This window comes from Narcine bancroftii, chromosome 4 (genome assembly GCF_036971445.1).
Source record: "Narcine bancroftii isolate sNarBan1 chromosome 4, sNarBan1.hap1, whole genome shotgun sequence".
In the NCBI taxonomy this organism is placed as follows: domain Eukaryota; kingdom Metazoa; phylum Chordata; class Chondrichthyes; order Torpediniformes; family Narcinidae; genus Narcine; species Narcine bancroftii.
The window spans coordinates 234,726,260-234,745,655 of record NC_091472.1 but is presented as its reverse complement, the minus strand read 5'-3'; the positions used below and the strand labels follow the sequence as shown (position 1 = coordinate 234,745,655).

The window sequence follows — 19,396 nt, the reverse complement described above, 5'->3', positions numbered from 1 at the left end:
CTTCTGAAAGGGGGGGGGTAGGAATAGATCCCCTTCCTTTTCATTTATCAGCTTTTTTTTTCTCCTGTGTCCCCGCCACTCTCAGCACCATCTCATGCAGGCGCTTGCCTGCTTTTTATACCACAAGGGTCCAGGCACGAAACGTTGTTTATGTATCTTTGCTGCCTGAAGAGCGCTGCGTGACGTGCTGAGATTTCTCCAGCAAATTTTTGGGTAAACTGCAACCACTGCGTCTGCAGATTTTCGTGTTTAACTCCAGTTATGAGCTTTAACATTTGGAGCGGGATCCTGCGCCACTTATCAGGGCGGGCAAAACCATCAGCAGGCTGGGTTGGAGCTTGTGAATCTGGAATTCATCTCAAGCGCATTTTATGACGCTAATTTGAGGAAGCGGGTTGGCCAATGAACAAGCGCTGCCTCGCAGCTGGGGGCGGTGCGTCTGATCACTGCGGCCGCTGGAGGGAAGAGTTGGGGGCTGCCCGGAGGTTCCAGCAGGTCGCTTGCCCGCTGAGGAAGGGCAGCGACCGAGTCACGTGGAGGGGCAGGCCCGCGACCCGCCCGGGGATTGGCTGTCGACGTCGAGGGCAGGGAGGCGATCAGTCGAGGGAGCGACGGGTCCCTTTGGGCCGCACTGGTACGGCTGCTGCTTCCTCGCCGAGGGCACCATGATGTTGGAGGAGTGTGGTGTGTGAGGCCTAGGGCCCTCCCTGCGTGTGAACTTACTCTTTCCATTGTGTTGAGGATAAGCGGGGACTTTCCCCTGGAATGTAGGAAGGGTGGCCTTGCAGAGGGCGACGCAGAAAAAGTGAATGGTCATATTTTCCCAGGGTAGGGCGTCTAAAACGGGGGGGCATTAGCTTCAGAGTAGGAGGGGAATCATTTAAAAGGAAATTGAGGAGCACATAGTGATAAACATTTAAGACTGAAGTAGCCAAGCAGGGGCAATTACATGTTAGAGTCAGATAACATGGTTTGGAAAGGATTAGAGCACTGGTTCTCAACCTTTTCTTTCCACTCAAGTTTTACCTATGTAGGTGCTCTGTGATCAGTAAGGGATTGCTTAAGGTGGTATGTGGGTGAGAAGAAAAAGTTTGAAAACCACTATTTTAATTATATCCAACTGGCTCATTATGTGCCCGGTTTCTTAATTCAATGTAAAATGGGCCATTGACAACTTTTCTCGAGCGAAATATTTCAGTATTAGATTTAGAGCAGTGATTCTCAACTTTCCCTTCCCACTCATGTACTACCATCAACATTCCCTGACCAATCACAAAGCACCGATGGCATAAAGATAACTTAAAGTGGTATGCAGGTGGAAAGAAAAAGGTTGAGAACCACTGGATTTGAAGAATATGGGTTAAACAGTGTACTTTTTCTTCTTTGGCTTGGCTTCGCAGACGAAGATTTATGGAGGGGGTAAAAGTCCACGTCAGCTGCAGGCTCGTTTGTGGCTGACAAGTCCGATGCGGAACAGGCAGACACGATTGCAGCGGCTGCAGGGGAAAATTGGTTGGTTGGGGTTGGGTGTTGGGTTTTTCCTCCTTTGCCTTTTGTCAGTGAGGTGGGCTCTGCGGTCTTCTTCAAAGGAGGTTGCTGCCCGCCAAACTGTGAGGCGCCAAGATGCACGGTTTGAGGCGTTATCAGCCCACTGGCGGTGGTCAATGTGGCAGGCACCAAGAGATTTCTTTAGGCAGTCCTTGTACCTTTTCTTTGGTGCACCTCTGTCACGGTGGCCAGTGGAGAGCTCGCCATATAACACGATCTTGGGAAGGCGATGGTCCTCCATTCTGGAGACGTGACCCATCCAGCGCAGCTGGATCTTCAGCAGCGTGGACTCGATGCTGTCGACCTCTGCCATCTCGAGTACTTCGACGTTAGGGATGAAAGCGCTCCAATGGATGTTGAGGATGGAGCGGAGACAACGCTGGTGGAAGCGTTCTAGGAGCCGTAGGTGGTGCCGGTAGAGGACCCATGATTCGGAGCCGAACAGGAGTGTGGGTATGACAACGGCTCTGTATACGCTTATCTTTGTGAGGTTTTTCAGTTGGTTGTTTTTCCAGACTCTTTTGTGTAGTCTTCCAAAGGCGCTATTTGCCTTGGCGAGTCTGTTGTATATCTCATTGTCGATCCTTGCATCCGATGAAATGGTGCAGCCGAGATAGGTAAACTGCTTGACCGTTTTGAGTTTTGTGTGCCCGATGGAGATGTGGGGGGGCTGGTAGTCATGGTGGGGAGCTGGCTGATGGAGGACCTCAGTTTTCTTCAGGCTGACTTCCAGGCCAAACATTTTGGCAGTTTCCGCAAAGCAGGACGTCAAGCGCTGAAGAGCTGGCTCTGAATGGGCAACTAAAGCGGCATCGTCTGCAAAGAGTAGTTCACGGACAAGTTTCTCTTGTGTCTTGGTGTGAACTTGCAGGCGCCTCAGATTGAAGAGACTGCCATCCGTGCGGTACCGGATGTAAACAGCGTCTTCATTGTTGGGGTCTTTCATGGCTTGGTTCAGCATCATGCTGAAGAAGATTGAAAAGAGGGTTGGTGCGAGAACACAGCCTTGCTTCACGCCATTGTTAATGGAGAAGGGTTCAGAGAGCTCATTGCTGTATCTGACCCGACCTTGTTGGTTTTCGTGCAGTTGGATAATCATGTTGAGGAACTTTGGGGGATATCCGATGCGCTCTAGTATTTGCCAAAGCCCTTTCCTGCTCACGGTGTCGAAGGCTTTGGTGAGGTCAACAAAGGTGATGTAGAGTCCTTTGTTTTGTTCTCTGCACTTTTCTTGGAGCTGTCTGAGGGCAAAGACCATGTCAATAGTTCCTCTGTTTGCGCGAAAGCCACACTGTGATTCTGGGAGAATATTCTCGGCGACACTAGGTATTATTCTATTTAGTAGAATCCTAGCGAAGATTTTGCCTGCAATGGAGAGCAACGTGATTCCCCTGTAGCTTGAGCAGTCTGATTTCTCGCCTTTGTTTTTGTACAGGGTGATGATGGTGGCATCACGAAGATCCTGAGGCAGTTTTCCTTGGTCCCAACAAAGCTTGAAAAACTCATGCAGTTTGGCATGCAGAGTTTTGCCGCCAGCCTTCCAGACCTCTGGGGGGGATTCCATCCATATCTGCTGCTTTGCCACTTTTCAGTTGTTCGATTGCCTTATATGTCTCATCCAGGGTGAGAACCTCATCCAGCTCTAGCCTTAGGGGCTGTTGAGGGAGCTGGAGCAGGGCGGAATCTTGGACTGAGCGGTTGGCACTGAAAAGAGATTGGAAGTGTTCTGACCATCGGTTGAGGATGGAGATCTTGTCGCTGAGGAGGACTTTTCCGTCTGAGCTGCGCAGCGGGCTTTGGACTTGGGGTGAGGGGCCGTACACAGCCTTTAGAGCCTCGTAGAAACCCCTGAAGTCGCCAATGTCCGCGCTGAGCTGGGTTCGTTTGGCGAGGCTAGTCCACCACTCATTTTGGATCTCCCGGAGTTTGCGCTGAAGATGGCTGCATGCGCGACGGAAGGCTTGTTTCTTCTCTGGACAGGACGGCTTTGTAAGGTGAGCCTGGTGGGCAACTATACCAAAGATAAAGATACATAATCAACATTTCAGTTTTGAGCCCTTCATCATGGTATGGACAAAATCAGGGAAAATGGTGGGGAGGGGAGGGGAGGGATAATGGGATGAACAAATTTCCACAGGCAAGAGTTAATAGGTGGATAAAGGAGCTGGGGGAGGGGCACACCAGTGAACAAGGGGAGTGGGGATAACTCTAGGAATGGAGAGGGAAGGAGGTGGGGATTCAGATTTCCAGCATCTTCAGCCACAGCTTTTACACTGTTTTCAAACTCTCTTGGATTCTAGTATAGACTTGAGGTATTGAACAGCTCTACTCTAGCAACACATCTGGGAAGATGAAACCTTCAGAATATAAATACTGTTCCATGCCCCCAACTTCAAGACCCTGCATTTTATTGATTCTGTAATTTATTGATTTAATTTTCGCCATTGCAAATAGCATGCTACTATTTGCATATTTTTAGATCTTACACAATATAATCGTTTTTCCAGTGAGGTTAAAGGAAGCACAGAAAAGGAGACACTATTGAGTTTCAAGGGAGCTTTAAACAGTGTGTTTAAAAGGAACTTATGAAACAACACTTGGTGAGTCGGGGGATAAATTTCCAAAGAATCGGATAGCAGGTCATCAGAATTTTATAGTAAATAGCTTGTGGTATTGGTATGGTATTGTAGTGGGGAAAGGAGAGGGTGAAACTGGATGGATAGGTTCAGATTGGCTGACTGTAAAGTTAGAGATTTCAGATTTGAGCAAGAATCTAAGAAATTTAAAAGTTGATGGGATTCTGGTGATGATTTTTTTTTTCCCCTCTGGGGCATTTCAGTTATGTCCCTGGACAAATAAAAGTCCCCAGAGTTGTTCATTGTTGGGAATTGTTATGACAAGTTACATTATGTGAAAAAGAAATGAGAATTCTTATTGGGCTTCACATGATAAATGCAAGATTGACACTTCACCAGAAAGAGGGTGTCAAGAGACTGGAGTCACAGCTTTACTGCAGATCAACTGTTCATGGCAGAGATGAGAAGAAAATGTAACTCAGGAATTTTTTTTACACATGAGCACTCAGTTGCTAAATGGCTATAAGAGATTGCAAACTATTGGAAATTAAAGGGATCTGGGCTTAGTTTAGGAAAGTGAGATTGATATAAAGGATCTGCCATGATCATCATGAATGGATGAGCAGAGGGCTGAATATTTTATTCATACTCTTTTATTTTGTATTGACTGTGATCAGTAGATCAAGTACTGCTTTAGAATAAAATAATCACATTTTTCCATTATTTCCAGAATCAATCGTACAAAACTTTGAAGAAGGGTGCGTGGTTGATTAACACGTTCATTTCCTTCTTCAGGTCTCTGTCTGAATAAGGGAAGCTGGTAACGTCAGCAGGAATGAGACTTCATTGCAAGAGTAACCCTTGAGAGAACATTAGCTTTTTCTGAAAAGCCAGCACTTGCAACACATTCTGCAATGTTTAATCAACCAGATAAGGAGATCATAAGGCAAGCCATGGAAATAGCTGCTGAACTATCGGAGGAGGAAAGTGCTATCATTGTGTTTTTGTGCATGGATCTTGTCAACAGTCACTCACTGATTGGGGAAGTGAAAGAACTGTTCGAGTTTCTAAGCAAAGAGAATCTGCTGAGGTTCAACCTACTAACTGAATTGCTGTATCGGATCAGGAGACTTGATATCCTGAAAAAATTTAAAGTAGACCTGATGAATTTGGAGAGTAACTTGAGAGCTGGTAAAGGATGCGTGTCTTCATACAGGTAAAGCTATGAAACAACACAGAAAAACAAGTTGACCAATCAGCCCCTCATGATACCTTGATGAAGGGCATAAGCCTGAAATGTCAGTTATGTATTTTTATCTTTGCTATGTAAAAGACATTGTTTGACCTGCTGAGTTTCTCCAGTATTGTCTTTTTACAGCCCTTCCTGTTTTCTCTACCATTTGGTGAGGTCATGGCTGATCTTTTACCTCTGTGTGACTTTCCTGTATGAACCCCAAATCCATTTATTCTGTTGTATCAATATCTATCAAAATCAATCTTGAATGTACTCAGTGACTGAGCTTCCTTGGGTTGGGAATTCACAGCCTTCTGTGTGAAGAAATTTCTTTTTGCCTCCATCCCATTGGGACCAAAAAAATAGCTGCACTGCTGGAGCTGTTAATGACCCTGGAGTATGGGGAGCGGAGAAACAGCACTCCTCCGCAGGGTACTACCACCCGGTGTTAATGCCAACACCTCCTAACAGGCTTTAAGCACACTGTTAAAGGAGCAGACAATGTTTTTTTTAAATCTTGCATCAATGGGGTCTGTGTCCAAGATGGTAGCCGGCATCTGTGCTGGGCAGCGTACCACAAGGGGGTTGCAGACTCTGGAGGAGCAGCAGGCTGGCGTAGGGTACCAGAAATGAGGAGACCACTACTCGTTGAGAAGCATAGGTGACAACCCTACAAGATGGTGACCATGGTAGTGGAGCAGCAAGAGACTCAGTGAGTGAAGGACACATACTGGCTATGTGCAGTTAATGATTTGAGGTTGAAGGATCCACACAGAATGTGGGCTGCTGGAGAATGTCTTATGGGAACCAGGTATCAGAACAGGGATTCAAGAGGGTGCTGAGCGCTGAAGGCTTCCTAATCGTATCGGAGTTTGGATCTGTTGCTAATGGTTTGAACTGGAGTCTGTGTGGCTGCAAGGGCTGCAGGAGCTTTGTAGGCAAATCCATGGACACTCAGTGCCTCTAAAGGGATTCTCTTTTTCTTCTTTCTCTTGTTACGAGCGCCGGGCAATGATAATGGCATCTTTTCATTTGCTTTACGGCAGATAAAAGTTGGCATGTATCATGTGTAATTACCTGACATTAAAAGGAACCTTTGAAATTTGGTTCTTGTCACTCCAACCTGCAGAAATATTGTCTCACATTCACCCTGCCATGTCCCAAAGGAATTCAAGATGTTTTCTAGAGATCACTTCTGTTTCTCCTTAAACAAGAGTATTGGCCCTGTCTGCATTATTTCTCTTCAGGGGACAATACTCCCAGGAATCAAATTAATTATCTTTATTGCAATATATCCTTTCTTGACCAGATCTGTATATGATATTACAAGTGCATCTTATCAGATCCCTTTTCTCATTTTAATAAGATGACTTTTGTATTCATTGGAAGCAAAACATATCTTGTGGTAGTAAGGAGTAAAACAGGAAATTTTGTAGGCACTGTGGTTGAAGTAAAAACACACAATGCTGGAGAAATTCCGTTCTTTATATTAGCAAAAGTAAAAATGCATAACCGATGTTTCAGGCTTGAGCCCTTCATCAAGGTATGGAAAAATGTCGGCAGGCGAACAAGCAAAAGAGTGGGGGGGGGGGAGAGGTGTGGTCGCAAAGGAAGTGGTAGATGGAGAAGGGAGGGAGGGGACAGCAGCAATCAAGGGGTGGAGTGATGGCTAGGTCAAGGAAGTGGGGAGGGAGGAAAACTGGAAAGGGGAAGGGAAGGAGGGAGGGGGAAGTGGAGAGCAGGTTAACAGAAACTGGAAAAGGCGATGTCAATGTCATCTGGCTGGAGAGTGCCCAGATGGAAAATCATTGTTCCTCCAATTTGCGGGTGGTGTTGGTGGGATAGTACATAAGGCCATGGACAAATGTGAGTGTGGGAATGTGACACAGAACTGAAATGGGAGGTCTCTGTTACTGTAGCTGACAGAGCAAAGGTGCTTGGTGAAGTGATCTCCCAATTTGTGCTCAATCTCTCCGATATAGAGAAGGTCATAAAATGAGCACCAGATATAGTAAATCACTCCTGCGGATGCACAAGTGAGGTGTTGCTTCGCTTGAAAGCCTTTTTAGGGCCTGTGACCATGGTGAGTGGAGAGGTGTGGGCGCAAGAGTTGCACCTCCTGCGGCCACAGCGGAAGGTGCTGGCAGGGAGATTGGTGGGGAGGGATGAGTGCATGAGGGAGTGGTCCTACGGAAGGCCAAGAGGGGAGAAAAGGGGAAGATGTGTCTGGTAGTGGGATCCTGTTGTGTCGGAAATTCTGGTGAATAGTGTGTTGAATGCAGAGGCTGGTGGGGTGGTAGGTGAGAATAAGGGGGACTCTATGTTTGTTGCATCTGGGGGTGGGTTGGGGGGTGGTCAGGGCAGATAAAGTTTGAAATGGAGGAGATGCACGTGAAAATGGTGGAGGGGAAGCCACGTTTGTGGAAGAAGGCTGACATTTCGGAAAAGCTGGACTGGAAGACCTCATCTTGGGAACAGATGTGCCTGAGTCAGAGAAATTGAGAGAAGGGGATAAAATCCTTGCAGGGGACAGGGTGTGAGAAAGTGTAGTCAAGGTTGTTGTTGGGGGTTAGTGGGCTTGCAATATATATCAGTAGAAACTTTGTTTCCTAAGATGGAGACAGTGAGATCCAGGAAGGGGAGAGTGTTGTCAGAGATGGACCAGGTGAGTTTGAGATCAGGGTGGAAGTTGTCAGTAAAGTGGATGAAGTTGACAAGCTCATCATGGGTGCATGAGTCAGTCCCGATGTAGTCATCTGTATTACCATAGGAAGAGTTAAGGGATCTTGTCTGTGTAGGTTTGCAGCATGGATTGCTCCACAAAGCCCACAAACAGGCTGGCGTAGCTGGGACCCATGAGGGTACCCATGGCTACTCCTTTTATTTGGAAGAAGTGAAATGAGTTAAAGGAGAAGTTGTTTAAAGTGAGGACAAGTTCTGCTAGGTGGAGGAGGGTGAATGGACGGGTCTCTGGCCCAGAAAGAAGCAAAGTGCTTTATGTCCTTCTTTATGGGAGATGGAGGTATCAAGGGATTGGACATCCATCATGAAGATAAAGCAGTCCAGTTCGGAGAATATGAAGTCATTGAGGAGATGGAGGGAATATGAGGTATGGTGGATGTAGGTGGGGAGGGATTGGACCAGGGAAGTGAAGAGTCGTGGTAAGATGAAACTAGTTTGGTGGGACAAGAGCAAGCAGAAACAATGGGTCTACCTGGATGGTTAGGTTGATGTATCTTGGGTAGAAGGTAGAAATGAGCAGTCCAGGGATGGGAGACAATGAGGTTGGCGACCATGGAAGGGAGGTGACCAGAGGTGATGATGTTGGAGATGTTGTTGGAGACAGTAGCTTGATATGCCATGGTGGGATCCTATGGGAGGGGTAGATAGGGGGAGGTGTCTGAGAGCAGTCACCTGGCCTCAGCAAGGTAGAGGTCAGTACGCCAGACCACAACAGCACCACCTTGTTTGATGGTAAGGTTGGGACTGATGTGGAGAGAGTGAAGAGCAGAGCGTTCGGAGGAAGTAAGATTTGAATACGAGAGAGGAGTGGTGGTTAATGTCTCGGGGGCATTTGGAAATAAAAAGATCCAGAGTGGGCAGCTGGCAAAGACAAGGTGTCCAGGAGGAGGAAGAAGGCTTGAAGCGGGAGAAGGGGTCTTAGGTGGGTGGGGAAGAATCACGGTCATGGAAGTAAGCCTGGAGGCAGAGGCGACGGAAGAAGAGTTCAGCATCATGGCATGCGTGGGCAGAGGGGGACGAAGGTGACTCTTACAGCTAAGAACGATTCAGCTCGATTCACATCCAACCCACCCTTTATGTTTTTGGTAACTGCTGCATTAGATCACCAATAATGGGACATTTGGCCAATCTGAAAATAAGAATCTCAATCTATATTAGTAATTAGAAGAGATCATTCAGTCCCTTGAAACTATTTTTTAGATCATACATAATCCTTATCACCTCCCATTTAAACCCTTTTTTTTGGATCTTCTCTTAATGAAAATCCACCATCTTGCACAAAACTAACAGCTTACATCTCTTCGGGGTTGGGAGCTGAGGACATTTGTAACCCTGAGTCTGAAGAAGTGGATTCTGGCCAACACTCCTGAATAGCCTTGTTCCAATTCTGGACTCACTGCAGGAAATTGTTTCTCTTCATCACTTCAATAATCCTTTAATCATTGTAAACAGCTGGAGGGACTAGAGGCCTGGTCTGTGCCACCTGTTCTATTTAAACCCTTTTAGCCCCAGTACCCCGCAAATCTGTATTGTAGCTCCGCAAGACTTGTGAGCATGCTGGTTCCAAAGGCTGTGTGTTTCAAGTGCAACCAACACAATGTATAGTCATATAATGGGATTAATCCATGTTTGATTTTTGTCCCATAAGACATAGGAATAGAAAAAGGCTATTCAGCCTATCAAGTTGCCACCATTCAATCATGAGCTGATCCATTCTCCCACTCAGCCTCACTCCCTGACCTTCTCCATGTAACCTTTGATGCCCTGGCTAATCAAAAACCTAGCAATCTCTGCCTTAAACACACCCAACGACTTGGCCTCCACACTGTCTATGGCAATAAACTCCACAGATTCACCACCATCTGGCTAAAGAAATTTCTCAGCATCTTTATTCTAAATGGATAGCCTTCAATCCTTAAATTGTGCCAACATGGGAAACAACCTTTCTCCATCTACTCTGACCGTGCCTTTCAATGTTCAAAATGGTTCAATTAGATTCCCCCCCCCCCCCTCCCCAATTCTAATGGGTACAGACTAAGAGCTGTCAAATGTTCCTCATATGATAACACTTTCATTCCTGGTATCATCCTGTGAACCTCCTCTAAATCCTCTCCAATGTCAGCATGTCCTTTTTTAATTGAGGAGCCCAAAACTGCTCTCAATACTCCATGAAGTCTCACCAGTGCCTTATAAAGCCTCAATGTCATGTTCCTGCTTTTATATTCTATTTGTCTTGAAATGAATGCCCCTTTAATACAGTTATTCTGGTTGCCCTGTCCAATGGTACATTGGAGGAATGGTGATCCAGTGCACTTGGGAAAGGTAGGGGCTCCTTATGCCCCAGGGTAATAGAGCATACAGTTTTGAGAAACCAACTGACGATTTGCAATGCTTACCACAGGCAGCTGCTGGTGGACATCAATGAAGATCTCACACAAGAAGATTTGAGATCTATCTTATTTTTATTGAGTTATCAAATTCCCAAAGGCCGGCTGGAAACAGTGAAGGTAATTGTTTGTTCGTGGGCAGTGTATGCGCGGTTGTGGGCTGTGAGGAACTGATGATAGAGTGAAAAAAGCCATTCATCTGCAATCCTATTCTGTAAAAGTCGCCTTTGCCTCATTAACCCAACTTTTTTTTTCATTATAGAAAGGGATCTGTTTCTCGACAATATTTTATCACTGTCCTTAGTCACACCCCAGATGAGTTCCAGTCATTATCATTCATTCATTATTTGTGAGCAACAAGATAACAAAGACTAAAACCATAAACATAAATGGTCTGCAGCATAGAAAATATTTATTCGATCCATTTGCACTTTGAAAATACATTTTCAAAGTTTATCTTTATAAAAATGCTCCCTTCTCTCTGCCTTCTTGACCCTACTGATTTTCTAATAATATTCTGAGCCACAGAACCATTTTAAACATATCCTTCCTGATGGTTCCTGATCTTTTCTTATTCTCACCTTTAATTTCTTTTGCTTTGCCTTCTTTCACTTCACTGTACCAGGTGTATGCTCTTGAGTCTGGGGCAGGGGCAGAATCAGATCATGCTTTGCTGGATCGACTAGGGATTAAAGAGTTTAGCAACTTGGTGTTAAATAGGCAATCATCATTGATTATAGTCAAGATGGGATTATTCATTGTCAAAAGCTCTGGGGAGGACTGGTATCAGAATATTCAACTCCTTTGATGATCTGCGATCAAACTGTTCTTTTCCCAGAATATTACAGGATTCCTGATACTAGGAATGCTCTCGGAGTAGGGTGCTCAAAATGCAGGAACACTCCAGCAGTAGATTGTTTCAAACCTGGGATCAGAACTTCCTCAAGCAGCGATCCAGCTAGAATTATAGTCTTCTAAATTCAGAACAGATTTTGATCAGGTTTAAATTTGGGCAGTTCGTAGGCTTAAGAGACACCCCTGAAGTGCATATACTCAGGGATCAAAACATTCTAAGCCCTGGAAAAGGTTGGGATCTGAAGGTCCTAAGCCTAGAATTCTTTAGGGTCAGGTTTGACATTTTCATAAGATCTGCCAGTTGAAAGTTGAGAACGGCTCCATGAGCTAATGGAGATTTTTTTTTTCTCTCTCCTCGCCAGTCTTTCTTAGATTTAGTTGTTGAACTGGAGAAGGCTGGTAAAATCGATGAGAATAATTTGGCTGTAGTGGAAGATTGCCTGACCAATATTCGGAGAATCGATCTGACTAAGAAGATACAAAAATACAAACAAATGGGTGAGTGCATAGGGCAAATAAATATGAGGACGGCAAATAAATATGAGGACAGTAAATGCAGAGTAAACCCGCAATGGGGGAATGGCAGCATTTTTAGTGTCAGGAAGGTATGTACTGGGGAAAGTGAACATGCTGGGGAATACTGTGCAAACCAGAAAATACTATGAAACACTGGACAGGCATGAGAATAAGATGTAAGAAAATTCCTTTAATGTCATGTAACAGTACATAACATGCAATATTACACGAATGGCCTTCTTCCTGCCATAAGGCAGACAAAGAGTCACCATTAGTGTTCTCCACTGCCCCTTACAGAATGAAAGAGAAGCAAAAGAGAATACCTTCAGAAACTCTTGAGTGCCCGTGGTTTCGCCTCCAGCGCTTCGCAATAAACAATGGGAATGGAGAATCTGAAAAACAAACACCGGTGGATCAGATCAGACTGTTCATTCACTGGATTTGACTGTTCATCAGATTACATGGGTTGTAACTGAATTTGGATGCTTTGTTAATATTTATCAGTCTGCTTGTCCTGCTGGGTTGGGATTTTATCAGTTCACTATAAAGCCGCTTTCAAGGAAACTCAGGATTCCGCAGAACAGTTTTGGGAAAACCCAGCCCTGGGGTTGGGTTTGGTTGTTTTGGGGGTTTACACAATAGTCAATGTGTTATGTTGAATTAAAGGGAGTTGTAATTTGTGGTGATAATTTGATTGGTTAGAATAAGTTAGAGGTTACAATGGTGATATATGTCACTGTGATATTTGAGGCAGTCATAGAGATCTTTGGAGGTTAAGATGGAGGAGACTGTTTATCAACTGACACAGCAGTCTCAACCACATGTCAAACAGATGAGGGTTCAAGTCCGATTCCAGAGAAAAGAGCACAAAAATGTATAACTAGGAATGAAATACAGTGGAACTCTGTAATAATGCGATAGTTTGGATCTAAGAAAATCACATCACGAAAAAAATGGGGTCATGCTAAATTTGCAATCATCTAATTATTTCTTACAATCATTTTATTTCTTAAAAAAGCAATGGAGTGTTTGTTGCTTGAACGCAGTATATTACTGCGTCATCTTTGCTGGACAGCATGCGGTCTGGGATCATCTTCTAGCAGAGGCCTGTTTCGTCATAGTTGTGAACTTGTTCTTCAACATAGCCACCTTCTAAGAGAGTTTTTAGTTCTGCCAGGTATTCGCTGGCAGCAGAACTGTCGGCTGAGTGAATTTCTCCAGACACTTAACACTTGAGAAATCCCGTGATGGCATTTAATCTGGTCTAGCCATCCATTGCTATCTTTGAACTGTGAAGTTACTCCGTTGATCAGCTTGTCAAACTTCTCAGCTTGAGCTTTGAGAATAGGCATGGAAATTGGAAGGCCTTCTGAGTGTGCTTGAACAAACCACCTGTACAAGGAATTATCGAGGCTGACATCTTTGGCTGTCTTCATGCATATGGCCTTTAGTCCCGCCTCTTCCTCAACCTTCCAAAGTGATACATGTAACTTATCTTCCTGAAATTTCCAGCCTCAAAGCATTGATTCAGGTATGCCGAGGTCTCGTGCAAGATGGGTTTGACTTTTATTCTTGATCATATCAAGTGAGTGAAGCTTAATTTTCACAGCAAAATATTTTTGTTTTATAACGGAGCGTTCCATTTTGAAAAAAAATTCAAATCCGGAAAGACCAAAAAAAAAAGGGTCTGATAGCTCAACGCCTTATATCTGGATTCGCGTTAAATCAGGTTGCGTTAATTTGGAGTTCCGCTGTACTGCCCTGTCCTTTACAGAAAGGAGCTAACATAGCTAGGTCCATCACCTTGCTCTGACTTCCCATCCATTAAAGACATCAATGTGAAGCGTTGCCTCAAGAAGGCAGTCAATTTCATTAAGGAACCCCATTACCTTGGTCACAACTTCTTCAAACTGTGACCTTCAGGCAGAAGGTACAGAAATCTGAAGGCCAACACCTCTAGGATCAAGTGAAGTACACAAAAGTGCTGTGGAAACTCACAGCATCTGCAGACTTTCCTGCTTAACTTCTCTAGGTTCAAGAACAGTTTCTTTCCAACAGCTATAAGACTCTTGAACCTCCTTGTTACACTAATCAGGGACTACTCCAACACCACAAAAGGACTGTCTGCACTGTTGCATGACTTTTTTGCACTCGGATTACTGTGAATATTATATTTATTGTCTCTTTAATTCAATTATAGTTTTTTTCATATCTGTTCGACTGCAGCAAGTAAGAACTTTCATGCATATTGTACAACATGATAAACTCGTTATTATGATCGTGTTGACATAAAAGATCAAACAGCTCTACAGATAGACCCTGACTTACAATGTTCTGACTTACAATATTTTAAAGTTACAATGGTCAGAATCCGTACTTTCAATTTTAAGTTATAATGTTTATCTGAGCTGCCGACACCCCAGCCGCCTGCACATCCAAGCTCCTGATGCCTGTCTGCCCACACATCTGAGTTCCCGACACCCAGGTTTCGACTTTCGATGTGAGCCCTGAAACCTACCTGTATTCAGAAGAACTCTTTGAATTACCTGACAATTAAAATAGCAATCATTCTTTATTCAAAAAGGGAGAGAGACAGAATGAAAGAAACTATGAGCGTTAGAATTGTGGAAATGTTCATAACTATTATATATTTAGCAGAACCTTTAGAAAATATTGAGATAATCAGATCAAGTTATTGTGACTTTGAAAAAGGTAAGTTATGATTGATCAGTTTCTTCGAATTCTTTGAAGATGTAGTCTAATCTGTAGATAAAGGTGGATGTATTATACTTAGATTTTCTGAAGATATTTGAGCGCCACAACAAAATTTATCTTTTGATGGAAATAATATTGGTGTAGATAGAAGATTGCCTGGCCAACAAATTACAGAGAACAGGCCTCAACTAGCCTTTTACTGCTGGCAGGGTGTGTTTTGTTCAGGATAGTTACAGATAATTGCAGGAATTGCGTTAATTTGAGGAAAAATAATGGCATTGACGATATTGTAATTCTGCCCCCTCTATCTCAGGTGAATGTGTCCATTCTATCAGAAGATCTGATGCTTACCAGAATGTCATTCCTCTTTCTATTCCACAACAGGAGTGTGGATTTTATCCAGAACACGTTGAACGAAGTTGGGTAAGGAATCTCAGGAAAGACTTGTAAATATTTATAATTTGTTTTTTTAACCTTTGCGTGGCCTTTATTAATTATTCATCTCAGGACTAGAGCTGACTGAAGGCAATGGTGTGACTGTGTGTGGTTAGAGGATTTCATCCCTCAGGCAACTGAACTTTGTGAGTTTAGTCATGTACCTAAGTACAATGTGCAGATGCATAAAAATTCTTGCTTGCTGCAGCCAAACAGATACATAAGACACACTGACAACAATAGTATGAATTAAATTACCATAATATGCCAAGACAGAAAAATAAACAATGAATATCAAAGAAGAGATAAATATTCACAGTTGCAGTTAGTGCAGGATTAAAAGAAAATGCCGTTCAATAGTGCAGAGATCTTTTGGTGGTTCCAGAGTGTTAGCATAGGGAGGTTAAAGAGCCTGATAGCTGTTGGACCAACCAGAGTGTCCACAGCAGTTTAGTAGTGAGAAGTAAAACACGAAAGTTTGCAGACACCTTGGCTGAAGTAAATACACAATGCTGGAGAAACTCAGGAGGTCAAACAGTGTACTTTATATAGCAAAGGTAAAGATACTTAACCAACGTTTTGGGCTTAAGCCTTTCATCAAGGTATACAGCAGTGTCCTATTGATCTAGATATGTGCTATGTTTTACAAATTTATGCCTTCATTCTGTCTGTTTCCTTCCCATTGACTTTATCCAAAGTGTTCCTGCCTCCTCTATGTCTAGATTTGTTTATTTGAATAATCCTTACCTTCCAAACCCTTGAGGTTACCCAAGACTGGTTCCCATGTCCTATCTTGACCTGTCCTATTCACTTGTCGGTTCTGGGCTCCCTGACTCACATCACTAAGACTCATCACATTTTAAAACATTGCATCCTTATTGTTGTATCCCTCTTTAGCCTTGCCTTTTTCCTTCTCTATAATCTCCTACCATCCTCTAGAATCTGAAAGCTCCTCTCATTCTATCTTTCAGCACATTCCCAAGTGTAGTCACTCCACTGTTGGGGTCAAAACCTGTAGAATTCACTCTCAAACCTCTGCCTTTCTCCTCTTTCCTCTTTTATCCCATTTTCTAAAACCTATATTTTTTCCCTTTGTATTTCAAAACACTGTGGCGGCGCACTCTCTCATGGCGAACCGGCCCTGCGTGTAATGCCATGTGATGGGGCAGCCATGGGAAGATGGCACTGTCAGGGTGTTCTCCCTGCCTCAAGTCTCCTGCCCAGTGCGTGCCTAGGGTAGCGATTACGACATCACAATACACGAGGTGACTGAGCTCATTCTGCCCTTAAAAGGGCACGCACTGAATTTGAATATAAACAGTCATTAACGGCTTTTAATGTGGTGGCTGAGTCTTTCTTGGCTGTGTCCAGCACAACAACCCAACATTTAAGAAGTATCCAGAACAGCCCTTGAATTGCCAACGCACAAAAGGCTATGAGCCAAGTACATGTAATTGGCATGAGTACAGATAGATTGTTGATGGCTAGCATGGATATGGTCAGTAGAATAGTTTGTTTCTGTGCTGTATGTCTCTCTGGCTAGCAGCTAAAAATTACAGATGCTGGAAATCTGAAATAAAAGCTAAAAATGCTGAAATTATCAGCAGGTCAGGCAACATCTGTGGAGAGAGAAAAAACAAATTGGCATTTTCTCAGTGCATCACTGAGAAAAAAAGAGGTGGAAAATCTCATGAAATCCTTTGAGAATAACAACCTGAGACTCATCGTGGACAAGACAATGGAGATGATAGTGGACTTCAGGAGGACCAGAGGTGACCACCGTCCACTGCACATTTATAGCTCGGTAGTGGAGAGAGTAGAAAGCACCAAATTCCTCAGAGTCCACTTACAAAGTAACCTATCCTGTACATACAATATCTCCTCACTTGTTGGGAAGGAGCAACAGCGACTACACTTCCTGAGAAGAATGAGGCAGGCAAGGCTACCTACCGTCCACCATCCTGTCAACTTTCTACAGCCCTGCTGGCTGCATCACAGAGTGGTACGGTTGCTCTAGCGCATCCATTCAGAGGTCACCCTACCCTCAATTGATGTGATTTACGGGGATCGTTGTTGAAAGAGGAGTCACAAAATCAGTGAGGATTCCAATTACCCCACATGCAGCATCTTCCAGCTACTCACTTCAGGAAAAAAGATTCAGAAGTCTTAGAGACAGAACCTTCAGGCTGAGAAACATTTTTTTCCTAAAGGCAATGCTGAACGAGACTGCTGAATGACTGATGAGCTGTTCATACCTCCATGACTCTACTATTTATTCAACAATAACATTTATTTACTTTAATATTTTATATACATATTGTGCATATGTATCATTTGCCTGTAGATGTGTTATGTCTGTATGTGTGTATGCAGTGTTTTGCACCGAGGACCAGAGAACTCTCTTTCATCAGGTTGCACTGGTACAACTGATAAATAAACTTGAACTTAAGGTGGATCAGAGGGAGGATGGAGGATGGGTTGGGCATCAAATGAGATTGAATGTAATTTGTCAAATGTTATTGGATGACATTTTGATGGAGCACTGTGTTGAAAGTGTGGTAAACCTGCACATGGTGGTTAGGGTGGTAGTCTGTATGATTGGCTCAGCTGTGGGCAGGGGATTGGTCCATGCCTGTTTTAACCCTTTTTTATTAGTAATTTTCTTCCATCTTCCAGGAGATGAGCAGTGTGCAGCCAGTTTTTACACCCCAGCTATTGAGACAGCATGTTCACTCAAATTGGCCTAGTTTTGCAACGGCCTCCTGTAAGTAAAAATGACTACATATTATTATTGTACCTGGTCGAGGGGAGCTTCTTGTATTTGCTAAGTTAAATCACCTCATGCCTAATAGCTGTTTGTGTATGTTTGGATGCTAACAATCATTGGGTCAATAGTTTAATTCTGCAATGTGAGTTGGGGAAGTGTGTTCATAGAGTGTGGTGAGCCTGTGAATTCATTTTCAAAGTCAGTGGTTAAAGCAAAAATCATGTCTTTCCTAAGTTTGATTGTGGTAGAATCGGTAAAGGGATAGGGAATGAGATGAGGCCATGAGATTAGGAAACACCTTGTGTGGTGGCAGAATGACAATGGATACGGTTAAAATAAATTAAATGCTTTGCTGTCATGCATATTTGGAGGGGATGGAAACATCATAATGTTCTGAGCTACATTCACCCCATTCTGTAACTTCTGATCTTGGGATGAGCAGCTCTCTAACCGGGGGCGTGGCAAGATGGCGTAGGGAACAGACGTGCCTTCCAGACCTTTCCTGACTCTGATTTATTGTTTTGTCTTTAAGTGCCTGTTAAAGTTCTTTTAAAAGTTTATAAATAATAAGAGGTGTTGGATTAGTGCCTAATGGTTTATATGCAAAAAAAGAGGTAAAAGAAAACATCAACAGACTGTTAAAAAACTACATTTTCCGAAATTGTCTGAGCCTACTTGTTTACAAGAAGCCAGGACTCAGTGTTGAATGGATCCAGAGGAGGACGTGCAGAGTTCGGCATTGAAGCTCCGTTTTAAGCCGGTGAGGCTCTTTGAAGGTCGCATTCAACAGCTTTCGGACCAAGGAGCTGGACAGGTGCCAGTATTTCACACAACTGCCACTGTGAGTGCTGTTTCTCAGTCTTTGACAGTTGAATCAGCTGGGGCGCCACCAGCTGGAGAGTTAGAGCTGTCATTCGACTGCTACAGTGGTGGCGCTGCAAAATGCATCTTCAATTACAACGGTTTTTCCAGACATCGATTCAGTGAAGATGATTAAAGAGATTTGGCTTAAAGATAACTCTGATCTTCAGTCTCCTGGCATTGCTGGGGGGACTTTGAGAGGGATTTTTATACGAAGTCAAACTGCTAGAAAAGATACTAAATTAAGGGAAGGGACAGAAGATCCCGTGGTCTCTAAGGAACAGCAAGACCCCATTATGCCTGAATCTACTTCTGTTAAGGATCTTGAAGATAAGATATATTCTGTATCGAGTCACTTAGCTAATTTTGTGAGCCTGTTTATTTCTAAGATTAATGCGATGGCGGAAGTCATTAATGGAGCTTTTAAGCTTGAAACCACTGAAAGATTTGAAATGTGTGATCAAGGTTTAGTCGATGCACAGGATCAACTGCAAGATGAAAATAGAATAATTGAAACATTGCAGATCCAAAATAAAAATTTAGCAAAAAAGGTTGATTATTTGGAGAATCAATCTAGATGGAACAACGTGAAAATTGTTGGTTTGCCAGAAGGCATAGAAGGACCAGATCCAAGAAAATTTTTTACTGAATGGATTCCACGAGTGTTAGGACAGGATAAATTCCCTGAAGGTTTAATACTGGAACGTGCTTATAGAGTTTTAAGAAGAAAATCTTTTTCAGGACAGAATCCAAGATCTGT

General features: G+C 43.5%; 2 protein-coding genes across 7 annotated transcripts in view; one reads left to right on the top strand and one right to left on the bottom strand.

The window, feature by feature from the left end:
* The first annotated feature begins 548 nt into the window (after positions 1–548).
* Positions 549–19,396, top strand: part of LOC138761729 (CASP8 and FADD-like apoptosis regulator) — a 29,574-nt gene continuing 10,726 nt past the window's right edge. Inside the window, exons 1-6 of one of the 4 annotated variants that reach the window (XM_069934375.1) lie at positions 549–634; positions 4,920–5,340; positions 10,502–10,607; positions 11,705–11,840; positions 14,887–14,996; positions 17,685–17,772. In XM_069934375.1, coding sequence (XP_069790476.1) covers positions 5,039–5,340; positions 10,502–10,607; positions 11,705–11,840; positions 14,887–14,996; positions 17,685–17,772 — 742 coding nt within the window. In that variant the 5' untranslated portion in view covers positions 549–634; positions 4,920–5,038. Of the gene's footprint in view, positions 685–3,329; positions 3,543–4,919; positions 5,341–10,501; positions 10,608–11,704; positions 11,841–14,886; positions 14,997–16,340; positions 17,011–17,684; positions 17,773–19,396 lie in introns of those variants that run through there. The other 3 variants (XM_069934376.1, XM_069934377.1, XM_069934378.1) reach the window with 3 other exon arrangements.
* LOC138761730 (uncharacterized) lies at positions 2,531–16,220 on the bottom strand. 3 transcript variants are annotated; one of them, XM_069934379.1, is made up of 3 exons: positions 15,756–16,220; positions 12,182–12,250; positions 2,531–3,559 (listed from the first exon to the last, which is right to left on the bottom strand). In XM_069934379.1, the coding sequence occupies exons 1-3, from the start codon at positions 15,859–15,861 to the stop codon at positions 3,051–3,053; spliced, it is 684 nt and encodes a 227-aa protein (XP_069790480.1). In that variant the 5' UTR covers positions 15,862–16,220; the 3' UTR covers positions 2,531–3,050. The 3 variants fall into 3 exon arrangements, 2 of the variants coding, with proteins under 2 accessions (XP_069790480.1, XP_069790481.1); XM_069934380.1 differs by lacking the exon at positions 15,756–16,220 and adding an exon at positions 15,585–15,746 and having other exon boundaries at positions 3,047–3,559; XR_011356461.1 differs by lacking the exon at positions 2,531–3,559 and adding an exon at positions 10,569–11,810 and having other exon boundaries at positions 16,042–16,220.

Coding starts and splice junctions, on each gene's coding strand:
- LOC138761730 (XM_069934379.1), bottom strand. CDS start 15,861: ATGAGTCTTAGTGATGTGAGTCAGGGAGCCCAGAACCGACAAGTGAAT. Junction 12,251..15,755: donor TAACCTCAAGGGTTTGGAAG/GTAAGGATTATT, acceptor TTTGTTTTTCAG/ATTCTCCATTCCCATTGTTT. Junction 3,560..12,181: donor GCACTCAAGAGTTTCTGAAG/GTATTCTCTTTT, acceptor TCTTTGGTATAG/TTGCCCACCAGGCTCACCTT.